The sequence below is a fragment of the Cannabis sativa genome, chromosome 5 (assembly GCF_029168945.1).
Source record: "Cannabis sativa cultivar Pink pepper isolate KNU-18-1 chromosome 5, ASM2916894v1, whole genome shotgun sequence".
In the NCBI taxonomy this organism is placed as follows: domain Eukaryota; kingdom Viridiplantae; phylum Streptophyta; class Magnoliopsida; order Rosales; family Cannabaceae; genus Cannabis; species Cannabis sativa.
Genome location: NC_083605.1, coordinates 7,236,674 through 7,250,348, shown reverse-complemented (window position 1 = coordinate 7,250,348; position 13,675 = coordinate 7,236,674). Strand labels below are relative to the sequence as shown.

General features: G+C 33.2%; 1 protein-coding gene across 1 annotated transcript; it reads right to left on the bottom strand.

Moving 5' to 3' along the window:
* Positions 1-1,015: 1,015 nt before the first annotated feature.
* LOC115715706 (probable membrane-associated kinase regulator 6) lies at positions 1,016-2,565 on the bottom strand. Its single transcript, XM_030644368.2, has 2 exons — positions 1,514-2,565; positions 1,016-1,424 (listed from the first exon to the last, which is right to left on the bottom strand). The coding sequence occupies exons 1-2, from the start codon at positions 2,220-2,222 to the stop codon at positions 1,417-1,419; spliced, it is 717 nt and encodes a 238-aa protein (XP_030500228.2). The 5' UTR covers positions 2,223-2,565; the 3' UTR covers positions 1,016-1,416.
* Positions 2,566-13,675: the final 11,110 nt, after the last annotated feature.

Here is a 13,675-nt window from a genome sequence, read left to right as displayed (position 1 = left end):
AGGCTTTTAATCTTATGGGCAAGTCGCCTTTTTGGGACCGTTAAGGTCCAGTTTTATTTTGTTTGTAAATTGGAGGAGTTATGACCACTGTTATTTGTTATTGAATATAATACAACTCTTATATGGAGCCCTAAAATGTCATTTAATTTTTTTCTGGTACAGAGATTTTATATATGTGAAGAAATGGGCACAAAAGAGAGGCTCTATATATGATTATGTTCACAAAAATAGACTACAGTTGGTTTTGTTGATAGTACAACTTAAGAAAGTGATTGATTTTACTAAGGTGAGGCCAACAATATATTGTAGTACAGATCATGTGTCCTTTTGTTCTATTGCTCCACTATGGAATCAAATTATTATAATATATTAACCTCAAGTAAATTTTATAAATATTATTTGATATGTAAATAATTATTTATTTCTTATGACATAGTTTAGATCGATATAAAGAATCACAGGTATATATAAGCTTGGAAGTTGATGGATCCTTAAACATATAAACTGAAATGACAATTGATTAATGATGCCATCTAATAATAATACATTTAGATTTGGACAATTACACAGTAATTTGTTGTTTCATGTTCTATTTATAATATTCTCAAGTATCATATAATAGCTTGTTATTATTATTTTTTTTTATTCTACTTTATCGTAAGCTAGGCTACTTGTGTAGTCAATTTTGATAAATTAATATGATGGTGATCTAAATTGGGGGCTCTTTCAAGAATTGAGATTCTTCTCTCTCTCTCTCTTTCCCCCTGAATTTATCATATGATGTATATATATCTTAATTAAGGACATGTGTAAGAAGCTTTGCCTAAGATATCCCTTTCCCAATAATAAGATTCTTAACTATAACAACTTTTACAGAATGTGAACATTTCTTAGACTTAATTGAAATTTACACAAGTACCACAATCATAGCAAACAGATAAAGATAATCATGAAGTTTCTACGAGTGTTTATTAATTATAACTCATAAATAAAGAAATTGAAAGATATACCCATATGAACAAAATGATCATGATCATTCACTAGATGGAAAATTTACAAGTTTATTATTAGCAAGGAAGATTCTCATCATCATAATCATCATTAAGTAGCTAGGTGCTTTCATAATTTCTTTCCCTTAAAAATTGAAGGAAAAATCTTGTTAAGTGTATGTCCATTTATTTTATTTAATTTTCTTCCTCTCTTCCTAGCTACCTAATTAAGGCCATTTTAGATAGTTTAGTAATAATAGACAAATTTACATTATCATCAAAAGAGAAAATGTAAAGAATAGTGACAAAGAACAAGTAGATATATATTATTATTGATGATGATCTTCTCTTGTCACCTCTCATTTTCTTCCCATGTGATTCTCCAAAACTGTTCCTTTCTTATTATCTTTCCTCTTCTTCTCTATGATCAGTTCCCTGTAAAAATAAGATAAAAGTATTCTATTCTATATGAGACTCTAAATAGTAATATAGATAATAATTAGTGGAATGAATCAAGTGAGTACCTATTGATCTTTTGCAATGAAGAACAGCCTCATAAATAGAGGTATCAGAATCACAAGATTTTCTATCAGAAACAGAATAAGCTACACTTATTCTTGGAGAGGCAGTCTCAGAAGAATAAACTCTGTTCTTTCCCCTTTTATTATCAACATGCACAGCTGCTTTAGCACTACTACTACTCCCCTTGTTATGACCTCGAATTCTTCGATACAAAGGCCTAAGAAAACTCAAGTACTTTTGAATTATCCTCCTTGAAACCAATCTCCTACACCTTCTCAATGATGAACAATCAGAAGAGATGATATTATTAGGTGGAGCAACAACACCTTGATTCGAACTATGAGAATGCAATGAGTTGAGAATTGATGACATGTTTTCATTAGAGGTTGAGGTGGTCTTCAAAGGGTCATGATGATCATCAAGAAAAAGTGGCATGAGATAACCGTTGGAGATGAGCTCATCAGCATGAACAAAAGTTAAAGGAGAAGGTGATGTTGGGAAATCAAATTTGAAATCTTGAGAATAATTTCTAAAGAATCTCTTTGATGGTGGCATTCTTGGGTCCATCTCAATGAAAGAGTTAGAAGCATGATCATGATACTCAGATGCATCAAGAGATGTCCTAAGAGAGTTGTCTAGAGATGGTACTTTTAGGTTAACTAACCAACTATATGAAAAGCTTTCAATGGAAACAGATTGAGAAGTTTCCATTTCACTAAAAATAACTATACTAATTAGTTATAGCTACTACACTTTTTTACAAGTTTATTGAGTAATGAAGAAGAACAATATAAAGAGAAGAAGGAATAATATATACACTGCAAGGATGAATATGATATATAATAGCAAAGCTTATTGAGGCCCCCCTCTTATTATATATGGAACATATATCTAGTGTATTTATATGTATATATGTACCTTAATATCCTCTCTCTCTCTTTCTCTCTCTCTCAATCTATATCTCTATCTCTCTCCAACAATTGTGTATGTGGTTGTCTGGCAAGAGACACTGAAATTTATTATAATTGAAAAAAGGGAAAAAGATAAAAGAAACATAAATTGCTCATGAGTCCCCACATAACCATCCATAATGTACTATTGCATCACTAATTTATTTTACCCCACTTCAATTCTTTTTAAACATGTTTTTTTAAAAGAAATATGTAAATAGTTTTATTTTTATTTAATTATTCTATATACTATTTTTTTTAACTTTTTTTTTTAATTTACGGTTTGAGTTTCTAAAGTGATTTTTTCGGTGGTTTTCATGTGGGTTGTTATACGATTTTTTGTTGCGATTTAGATTGCAGCGCTAGGGTTTTAATGTAGAATTCTGTAAAAATGTAAAAAAAAAACTGTTTTGAAGTATCAAAATAAAAAAGCCAATATTTTTTTTTTATTTACTTACATTAATTATATATGTAATTGATGACTTTCATCAATTGGGTATTATCAAAATTAATTTCCCCTTTAAGACAAAAGAAGAAAAAGAGAAATATATTCAGTTTGAACTACAAAACAAGTTAATGCATTACTCTCTTTTCTTTTCTTTACTTTTTTTTAAACTAAATTAAAAAGGTTTAAATGTGAAATAATATTTTGTGATCATCGTACCATATTTGGAAAGTAGATTATGACAAAAATTGTGTTTATGGGTGCCATGTTCATGCATGTTCTATTGTCCCTCTAACTTAGTTAGGAGAGAAATGAGAATTGATTCAATTCTTACACCAATGGAGAATGTCCTTTCTTTTTTTTCTTTTCATAAAGCTATTTGAATATAATATCATACGCAATTATGCTGATTTATGCTTAGCTTGCTCTATTTTGTCTTTATCTTTTTAATGTGATTTTTTGTTTTTCAATTATTATTATTATTATCATCAAAACTTTTTGGTTTTGGGAAGATTAATTAGTCAGTTTGAGAAGATGATTTCACCAGTCTGATGCCTACATCTTAACAACTACGGCACAAAGCTGAACCTAACAAAGTATATATATGTATAGCAATCATTATTATGTGACCAAAATGTTCTCTTAATTAATTAAACTACACATAAAAATTAATACCCAAAGTAAGTGTATATATATATAATTTATAAGAAGAGAAAAACCATGTAAGCTAGTGGCTTAAGTATCAGAATAAGACATATATTAATTAGAAGCATATATATGGCATATGGGAATATAAATATTTAATAGTGTTACGTACTTTTATAGGGTTGGGTTGGACTTTAAAGTGTTGATAACTCTCTTAGTCTAATTTAAAAGAATAATTGAAACCATATTTGACATAAGCATTAATTTTTTATATAGTTAAGTTGAGAGCTGCCAAATTAGTGGGGAGCAAAATCATGCATAAATATTGGGCTTAAGCCTTACACAATTGTGTGTGTCGACATCACATTTCCCTATATTTATTTTTATTTATTTTGAATTTATTAATTATTAAATATGATATGTCTACTCAAATTATATACCAAAATATTTCACGCATTACTAGTTCTATAGGGGTTCATGTTTGGACAGATGCGTGTCCTAGATTTATTAGTGCTCCTGTAACAGCTGATTTAAGTTGATTAATAACATACTTTCTTTCAAAAAAAAAAAAAATATTTCACGCATTACGGTTTTTTAAATAACTATTTCCTTGAAATAGAATGTGATAAATAGTATTTTATTACATATATATGGGAAATTTAATTTTATATGTATGCATTAGGTTAAAAATAATACATTAAACCTATGTTAAGCACTGAACAATATATGTATTTTATTAACATCTAAGTAATTGTTGCCAAAATAGTACTCTTCCCATAAATTAACATCATTATCCCATTTACTTTATCTCTTTTTTCCTCACAAAATCACACTAATATCTTGCTATAAAAGTAAAGATTTAAGCTACTCTAAGCTCAAATCGAAGGTGAATTGGAGGTGGGACAATTTTTTTGAGCAGCCACGGGAAGCATTGTTTCGAGCAATGGGTAAATAATTTTTTTTTTTTTTTTGGTTTCTTTTTGTTATTGGTTGATATATTTGTTTTACAATGTTATTTAGATGTTTGATTTGTACGTTGTTGATTTTTTTTGTTGATTTTTTATGTGAATTGTTGTTGTTTGAAATTTTTGCGTTTTTCTAATTTCTAGGTTATTTAAATTAAGCTCGATGGTGTTCGATATTAGTATGATAGTAGTCCAAAAGTTTTTTAATTTAGAGGTTAGGAGTGATGTCCCAATGGGGGTCTAATAGGAGGACAATAGAATCCCGATATTTTTAGGTGCGTAGAGTCAAGAATAGTGTCCCAATCTTGTCCGATGGTAGACGATAGGAGCCTAATAGTTAGCCTTGTCTTAGGCTAATGGTTGTGCATGTGATGGTGGTACGATAGTATATCGTTTTAAAATATTTTTATTTGAGGACGATTTAGCCAGATTGTGTTCGATATTAGATTTTTTCGATATTACACATGCTCGGTAATTATGTTGCCTTCATGTGATTTTTTATTTTTTTTTGTTTTTTAATTATATTTTTTCTGGAAATGATATGGTCAATTGTGTTCGCGTTCTTTGTGTATAATGGTTTTTGGGAGTGTGAGGGTAGAGATCGGGCTTTTAATGGAGCAGAGCATTTGACATTTGCGATTAATAAGAACATAACCTACTCACAACTGGTTGAACTTTTGTACGAGGAGTTGGTGGTTGAGAAAATGTAGTATGACTTGAAACTAGAAATGACTTTGGTGAAGAAGAATGTTTGTGTCGATCTTAGTCCTCCACCAAATACTGTTAAGGATACTCATAGTGAGGTTGACACTTAAGTTCCAAAAACAAATCTGGAGGTGTTGCTAGTCGATGTGTCACCTGAATTAAACAATATCATGTCGACAGTTGACCATATAGCACAAACATCCTTTCATGATGAGTTTGGTGATGGTCCAGACCGTGAGACTTATTTTGATGGAAATGATGATGTAAGAGAGAACCAAGAGACAAAGGTCCTTATTGTAGCTTTAAATTTGAATCTACCATCGTACCAAATACCCAGGCAAACAACACGTAGAAGAAGACCTTGTAGAGAAGATTGTCTAACACCTAGTACTAGTAGTAGTCGTCCAAATAAAACCAATAATGCTAGAGGAACTAATATGATACTAGAGGAACTAATAATGTTAGAGGAACTAGGAGAAAAATAAAATGGATGGTGACGGGATTGGGACGAGACTGAGGGAGGGTTGTGGGTAATCTCGAGTGTTCGACGATGGGTTAAGGTCAGTGCGATTGGATTTCAGTGGTGGAGTTAGGTGAGAACCAACAAGTGGAAAAGAGAGTGAAGGCAGAAAGTATTAAAATAACATAATAATTTAATGTATACATAAAAATTGGTCGATCTGCATTAGTAATATTAAATAATTTTAGTTTAGATTATTAATTTTAACTTATACATGTAAAGCAAAAGAAAGCTGAGCTTGAATTTTGAAGAGAGAAAAAAGAGGAAGCGAAAGACTTAATTTCATTGATTAAAAAAAAATACAGCTTATATACAAGTTTATTACAAGAAAGAAACTGTTAGTAAACAGTTGTAACAGAAAGAAGTTTAACTAACTGTAACTAACACCTAACTAACAACTAAGTGACAGCAGAGGTGTTAACATCTCCCCTCAAACGAAAAAGGGGAGTAAGCCATTTGAACACTACTACAAAATAGACTTTTGGTGTCGGTTCAAGAGATAGTTTTTTTAAAAAAACCAACACTAAAGACTACCCCAACTCTTTGGTCCCAGTTTATAACTGACACCTTTAATAACTTTAAGTGTCGGTTTGTAAACCGACACTAAAAGTATAATTGAGACCAAAAGTTTCTTTTTTAAAAAAATATACATACAAATTGAGTATAAGTGTCGTTTTATAACCGAGACCAAATGATCTTTTGGTCTCGATTATAAACCGACACTTATAGGAAAATTTAAAAAAAAAGTTTCATAATAAAAAAATAATTAAAAAAAGGTATAGAAACAACATTTGGAAACCCTAATTGTAGATCCCTCTCTTCCCTTCTCACTGTCTCTGAATACCCTATTTCTCTCATCTCGCTATGCTCCTTGGGGGCAGCCATGCCCAGGCCTAACTGGCCTCGTCCCAGCCACGTGCTCCCGAAACGACCACCACCATGGTGGTCTGCAAACCCCAAAAAATCCCACTCCCACTCCCAATCTCTCTCTCTCTCTCTCTCTCTCTCTCTCTCTCTCTCTCTCTCTCTCTCTCTCTCTCTCTCTCTCTCTCTCTCTCTCTCTCTCTCTCTCTCCAGGCAGTGTTTGTTTCTTTACAGGGGAGACTTTAAAATGGGGTTTATCAGAATTTTAGGCTTTTATTCAACAACGGTTATTTTTTTTTTAATTTCTTCCCTTTTCATATTTTGTTATTTAAAAAAAATATAATTATACAAAAAGAAAGGGATCCCGTTATTTTTCCCTCCAACCTGAGTCAATTACAATTTTAACCTTTAATCTTATGCCACATCAGCAAATAAATGGGGTTCTGTTAAAATACCCAACAGAAGGGGTACAATAATATACTGGTTATATATTAGGGAGATTTTTTAACAGCCCTTATATTTTAGGGGCCACAACTTGGTAGTGACATAAGTTCAGGGAGCAAATTTGCTAATTATTCAATATAATAAACTTATAATGTTATTGTTAGGTATTAATTCAAGTTTCACATTGGGAAAATAAGTAAGAATTATCTTGGATATAAGTGTTTCACCTACTCTATTAGTATGAGGTCTTTTAACAAGGTGCCAAAAAATAAAATTATGAGGGCTTAAGCTCAAAGCGGATAATATTCACTACAACAAAAGAGAATTTTTATCCCATTTTTTACATTTGAAAAAATAAACAGTGGGATAAAAACTTTTGATCCCACTTTTACATTTGGAACCTTATATAAAAGAAAGGAACAAGGGCCTTGTTAAAAAGGTGTTGGAAAGGAAATTTTTATGCATTTGCCAAACACAACCTTAGCATTTTAAGTGGGACTTTTTATCCCAAATTTTATGTAAAAACCAGGATAAAAAGTCCCACCCTTTTTTTTTTGTAGCTGCACATATATAAAGAACATTTAGGTTTAGGGTTTCATTTATATGTTGTCTCTTTCGTCGCTCTCTCTCTTTCTCCAGCTTGTAAGCGTCTCTCTCTCACTCCATGTTCTTTCTTTGCTGCTCTCTCTCCTTTCCATGCTCTCTCTCTCTCTCTCTCTCTCTCTCTCTCTCTCTCTCTCTCTCTCTCTCTCTCTCTCTCTCTCTCTCTCTCTCTCTCGTTTTCCTCTCTTCTCTGTCGAGCAGCAAAGCCAGGCCATACGCTGGGCGTTCTTCGCTCGTCCTTGCTGAAGTCGATGTCTATGGATTTTTGTGATTATTGGTTTGATTATGTTTGATTGGTGGCATTGTGTTTTCAAATTAAATAACAATTAGGTTTGTAGTAATTTAAGTTCAGCTATTGGAAGTTTTTCCATTTTCTTCTACTTTTAACAATCTTCATGAAGGATTTATTAGTCATGACCATGTGGTTTATATCCTCATTACTTTGAGGAGTTGTTTGATATAACTAATTTTGATTCAACTTCTACTTTTATATTGAATTCTCATTTACAGGTGAGGGATTAGTCTAAAGAGTTGGGAGCTGCCTTGCCAAAGGAGCCTTAAAAAATTGGTCATCTCCTGCATTTCTTATTTCTTTGGATTTGAACATGATTTGGCCCCTTCCATATGTAACTTGACCAACAAATCCGTGATGTATTTAGTTTGAGTTAAATACATACCAGTGGAGTCTCTATGAACCTCCCCAAAAAGTAGTGTACTTCTCTAAGATCCTTCAAGGAGAAGGATTTGTTGAGATCTTTGATCAGTTGAGATATGAGAGCTTTGTTAGGACCTGTTACTAATATGTTATCGACATACACAAGCAAGATAATTAGTGTTTGTCCACTTCCATACACAAACAGTGAAGTATCAGACTTAGAAAGATGAAAATCCCACTGAAGTAAACAGTATTTTAATTTGTCATTCCAAACACGAGGAGCTTGTTTTAATCCATATATAGCCTTTTGCAAGAGGCAAACATGGTCTAGTTTTGAATGATCCACAAAGCTTGGGGGCTACTGTATATAGACAGTTTCTGTTAGCATGCCATTTAAGAATGCATTGCTAACATCAATCAGTTTGACAGACCAGTCAAAAGAGATAGCAAGACTAAGAACAGTTCAAATTGTTACTAGTTTTACAACAGGGGAAAATATCTCTTCATAGTCAATTCCAGGTTGTTGCAGAAATCCTTTTGCAACAAGTCTCGATTTGAACTTGTTGAGAGAACCTTCAGCATTTAAATTCAACCTATGAACCCACTTGTTGCTGATTATATGCATGCCAAGTTTGTGTGGGACAAGGCTCCAAGTTTTGGCAGCCTTGAGAGCAAGGATCTCTTCAACTATTAATTGTAATCATTTGGGATGTTGTAGTGCTTTTTTGAGTGAGGTAGGTTCGGTGGGAAGTAGAAACTCGGGTAATGGATGTTTGGTGGCAAGGTATGCCTTTGGTTTGACAATTCCACTCTTGGATCTGGTTTGCATATGATGTGTTCTTGCTGTATCTTCCTGTGGGTGCTGCTTGAGACTGTAGCAGGTATGGGTAGGGGTGGGGTGTTTGTAGATGGTTGTGTGATAGGTGGATATGTGGATGATTGGGGGAGAGGATCTGAGGTGGGGAATGGGGAATTAGGGGCAGCATTTTGTTGCTGAGGTTGATCTAGTGTGACAAGATCTGGTGCAGCAGGTAAAGTTGATGCAGTGGTGGTAACAAAGTTAGGTTGGATTGTTCTATTTGGTATGGGAGCATCAGGGATGATAGTGTGGTTGGGAGCAATTGAGATGGCTATTTGTGGAGAATTTGGGACAAGAATAGTAGCATTTGGTTGATGATTTGTCTCAATAGCATCATTATTGAGTGAAAGAGGAGCATTAGTACCCGCATTAGTAAAAAAAAGTTGCAGTGGGAACACATAGAATTAGGCAGAGTTTGTACCTTTGTAATGTCTGTTTGTCTGTGGCCAGGATAGTCATTTTCATTGAAAATGACATTTCTTGCTATAAAAATTCTCCCTTTGTCATTTTCATATATCTTCCCCTTGTGGAAGGGTGAATACCCAAGAAATATACACTGTTGTGATCTAAACTCCATTTTATGTGAATTATAAGGTTTAAGGTGTGGAAAAGATGAACAAACCAAAGGATCTTAGAATGGTATAGTCAGGTTTTTTGCCAAATAGACACTCATATGGGGTAAAGTAGTTGAGAACAGGGGTTGGTAATCTGTTTATGGTGAAGGTAGCATTCTGGAATGCATGCCACCAGTAGGTGAGATCCAAACCAGAGTGAGCTAGGAATGTCAATCCCATTTCAACAATATGTCGGTGTTTTCTTTCTACCTACCATTTTATTCATGGGTATGAGGACAAGGATGAGAAAAAATGATGCCTTGATCTGTGAGGAACTTGGCAAATGGTTTGTATTCACCTCCACCATCTGCCTGAACCGATTTTATGGACAAACCAAATTGTTATTTTGCCATACTTTTAAACTTGATGAACATTTCAAATGCCTGAGATTTGACAGTAAGGGGGTAAATCCAAGTGAACCTGCTATAGTCATCCAAGATATGGATGTAATATCTATATCCATCTTTGGATGGGACATGACAAGGGCCCCATAGGTCAGTGTGCACTAATTCAAGGGGCTGGCTGGCATGACTAGATGATAAAGGGAATGGTAATTTGTGACTTTTTGCTTATTGACATGCATTACAAAATGGAAGTGTGTTTATAGTTTCAGTGTGTGGTAAGTGTGGTAAGAGTCTAACAAGTGTAGAATGGGCAGGATGATCCAATTTACAATGCCATAAATTGACATCACGTGCTATAGTTGTGTGAAAGATAGATGACTCTTGTAAACCAGAAAAAAAAAATTATTACTTGCAAGATTATTACAATTGTTCTGAGATATATCGTTCTCAATATTGAGAGTACAATGGGGAATACAAGAATCAAGAAGCAAACTAGAAGTAGTGGCTAGGTGACACTGCAAGGCAGACCTTGGTCGAATAGATGAATCACCAAGAAGATACAGGCCATCTCTAACCTTCCCTTTGAGTAGCACAACACCTGTCTCTTTGTCCTTAACAAAACAATAATGATTGTGAAACTCAAGGAAGACATTATTGTCCTCTGTTAGCTTAGACACACTTATAAGCTTTTTAGTAATGGCTGGAACATGTAAAATAGATTTGAGTTGTAAAGCATTTAGATTAGTTGAAGAAGGTAAAGTAGTAAAATCTATATGTGAAATAAGGAGCTTCTTACCATCCTCAACAGCTAGAGTATCTGACCCATTGTATGGTTGAAATTCATCAAGATCTGTATTGCCAGAGGTGACATGGGCAGTGGCACCTGTATCAGCAAACCAAGAATGGTCATCTCCAAAATCTTTCACCATAGTGGAAGTATAGGCTTGTGGATCATAGTCAAACTCCAGCTCAGTGAGAAATGCACGGTTCTAGTTCTGGTTTGGCTTTGGACGAACCCAGTTCTTCTTATATCGACAACGACACACAGCAGTTGTGTGTCCAGTTTTCAGGCAAACTTGGCATTTGACCTTAGTGGAGTTGAACCGAAAGAGACCCCTGCCACGACCAAAGGTTTGAATGGGATATTCAGTTGCACCGAATCTTTGATTGGGAATGTATCGAGACACATTTCCACGGCCAGATCCAAGAGCAAGATTGGCTTACATCTTGACAGTAAGATCGGCCATGGTGTTGTGATGTTCAAGTCTGCTTTCATGAGAGAGAAGCAGGGCTTGAACTTCCTCAATAGACAGAGCATCACTTCGTGATGTGATCCCTGAAACAACAGAGTCAAACTTAGGCTCAAGCCCATTTAGAAGTTGAAGCACAAGGTCCTAATCAATAACAGGGTATCCTGCAATAGTAAGAGAGTTAGAAATGGATACAACTTTGTCAATGTATTCAGAGATAGTGAGACTCCCTTTTGAACATTTGAGAATTGGCCTTTCAGTTGTAATCGTCAAGCTCTGGTCTGAGATGCGTATTTTTGCTCAAGAGCACGCCACACAGCAGAAGAAGTGGGATAGTTGGCCATAGAGGCAAGAACACTCTCAAACATGGAAGAACGAATCCAAGAAAGGAGGAGTTGATCTTTCTTTCTCCATTGCTGAAATTCTAGATTGGGACCGTCGTTGACTAATCGTTCAGGTGGTGGAATACTAGTGAAAAGGATCTCATCGAGATCATGACCAATGACAGTACGCACAACTTAATTGAGATTTCCAAGAGAGGAAATTTTTCGGTCTAATTTTACTGTAAGGGACGAGGTAAGGGAGTGAGAGAAGGGGTTCCAAGAAGATGGGGGAGCAGCGTTGGTGGCAGCAGTGGCCGGTGGAGCAGTGGCAGAAGCCATGGGAGCTGTGGCAGGGCTAGGATCCGAGGTTGAAGACGACATGGACGTGAGTCAAAGACTTCTGATACCATGTAAAGCAAAAGAAAGTAGAGCTTGAATTTTGAAGAGAGAAAGAAGAGGAAGCAAAAGACTTGATTTCATTGATTAAAAAAAATACAACTTATATACAAGTTTATTACAATAAAGAAACTGTTAGAAAACAGTTGTAACAAAAAAAAAGTTTAACTAACTGTAACTAACACCTAAGTGACAGCAAAAGTGTTAACCATGCATATAATAAAATCAATTTTTCCTTACATAATCTGTGTACACATATCATTCCTCCCATTAATTAACTTGTAATTTCTTCAACCTATTTTGTATTTCGAAGTGTGAAGGGGGGCCTAATTTTCTTTTTCTTTCTTTATACCTCTTTCTTCCTAATTTCATATAAAATCTTATCCATATAGATATTATCATTTAAAAAATACTTAGCTATCCTTTTCTTCATTTATATTTTAATAAACAATATTACATTAATTGAAACATATATATCACAACTCTGTTTATTTATTTATTTATGTTTCACACATATAGTCAACAAGAATGATCACGATGGAAAAATCTAATTTTCAAAATAATTCAATGATATAAATTGGTCTAGTATATGTTCTCCATAATCTTATTACTAATTAATCATCAACTTCCGATTAATAATCCCTTAAATTATATTTAGTAATATGGATCATTTTAAACACTTGTTTTTGACAATAATTAAAAAGCAAAAATCATTTCATATTCAAAAGTAAAATTGAGAATTTATGATATTTGATGATGATATATATTCACCTAGCTAATTAATCCTTTTTAATTAAATCCTAGTACATAATTAATATTGGCTGCGGCTCTCAATAATTTCGTTTTCACTACTGAATTTTCACTCAGGTGTATATATATGTATTATGTATGGCCCCTAACTCTCCCAATTATCAACCCACTTTTAAAAAGGATAAAGTTCTGGAGTTTTATTTTTTAAGAAAATATTTATATATTTATATGAAAATATATAGATTTGATAGAAAGAATTTTATTTTCATGTGTAAAGACATGACTAGTCCTTATGAAATAGCAGATTCGATATGTTTCTTTATTTTTTTTTTGTTATTACTACTTAAATTGATGGAGAAAAATAAATTAGAATATTTTTGAGAGAAAAATAGAAATTTATATTGATAGGCTTAGATAATAATATATTACACGATAATATATCATTCAAAAAGTAAATAAATAAGATAAAAGCTAAAAGAATATTAGATATTCAATTTAATAAACAATATGATACAAATTACATCTATTAATAATTATATTATTAGAATTTGGTAGCTTAAAATCAGCTCATTCACACGAACAAACTTACAATTATTATTTTAAGAAATAGATATTATATAGCTATTAAATTTATGAAATAGCTTTCATATTATTCATCTAAATTAATTGATTTACTATATATTCTTTCAAAAACAAAAGAAGAAGTGTATTGAAGTGTGTTAAGAAGAGCCATATTATTAACCTAGTATATTTCACACCTTTTGGATACTTGATCGCTAATAAATTATTACTTTCTTAGCTGAGATTGTTGTTAGAATTTTTTTTTCATGTT

Coding starts and splice junctions, on each gene's coding strand:
- LOC115715706 (XM_030644368.2), bottom strand. CDS start 2,222: ATGGAAACTTCTCAATCTGTTTCCATTGAAAGCTTTTCATATAGTTGG.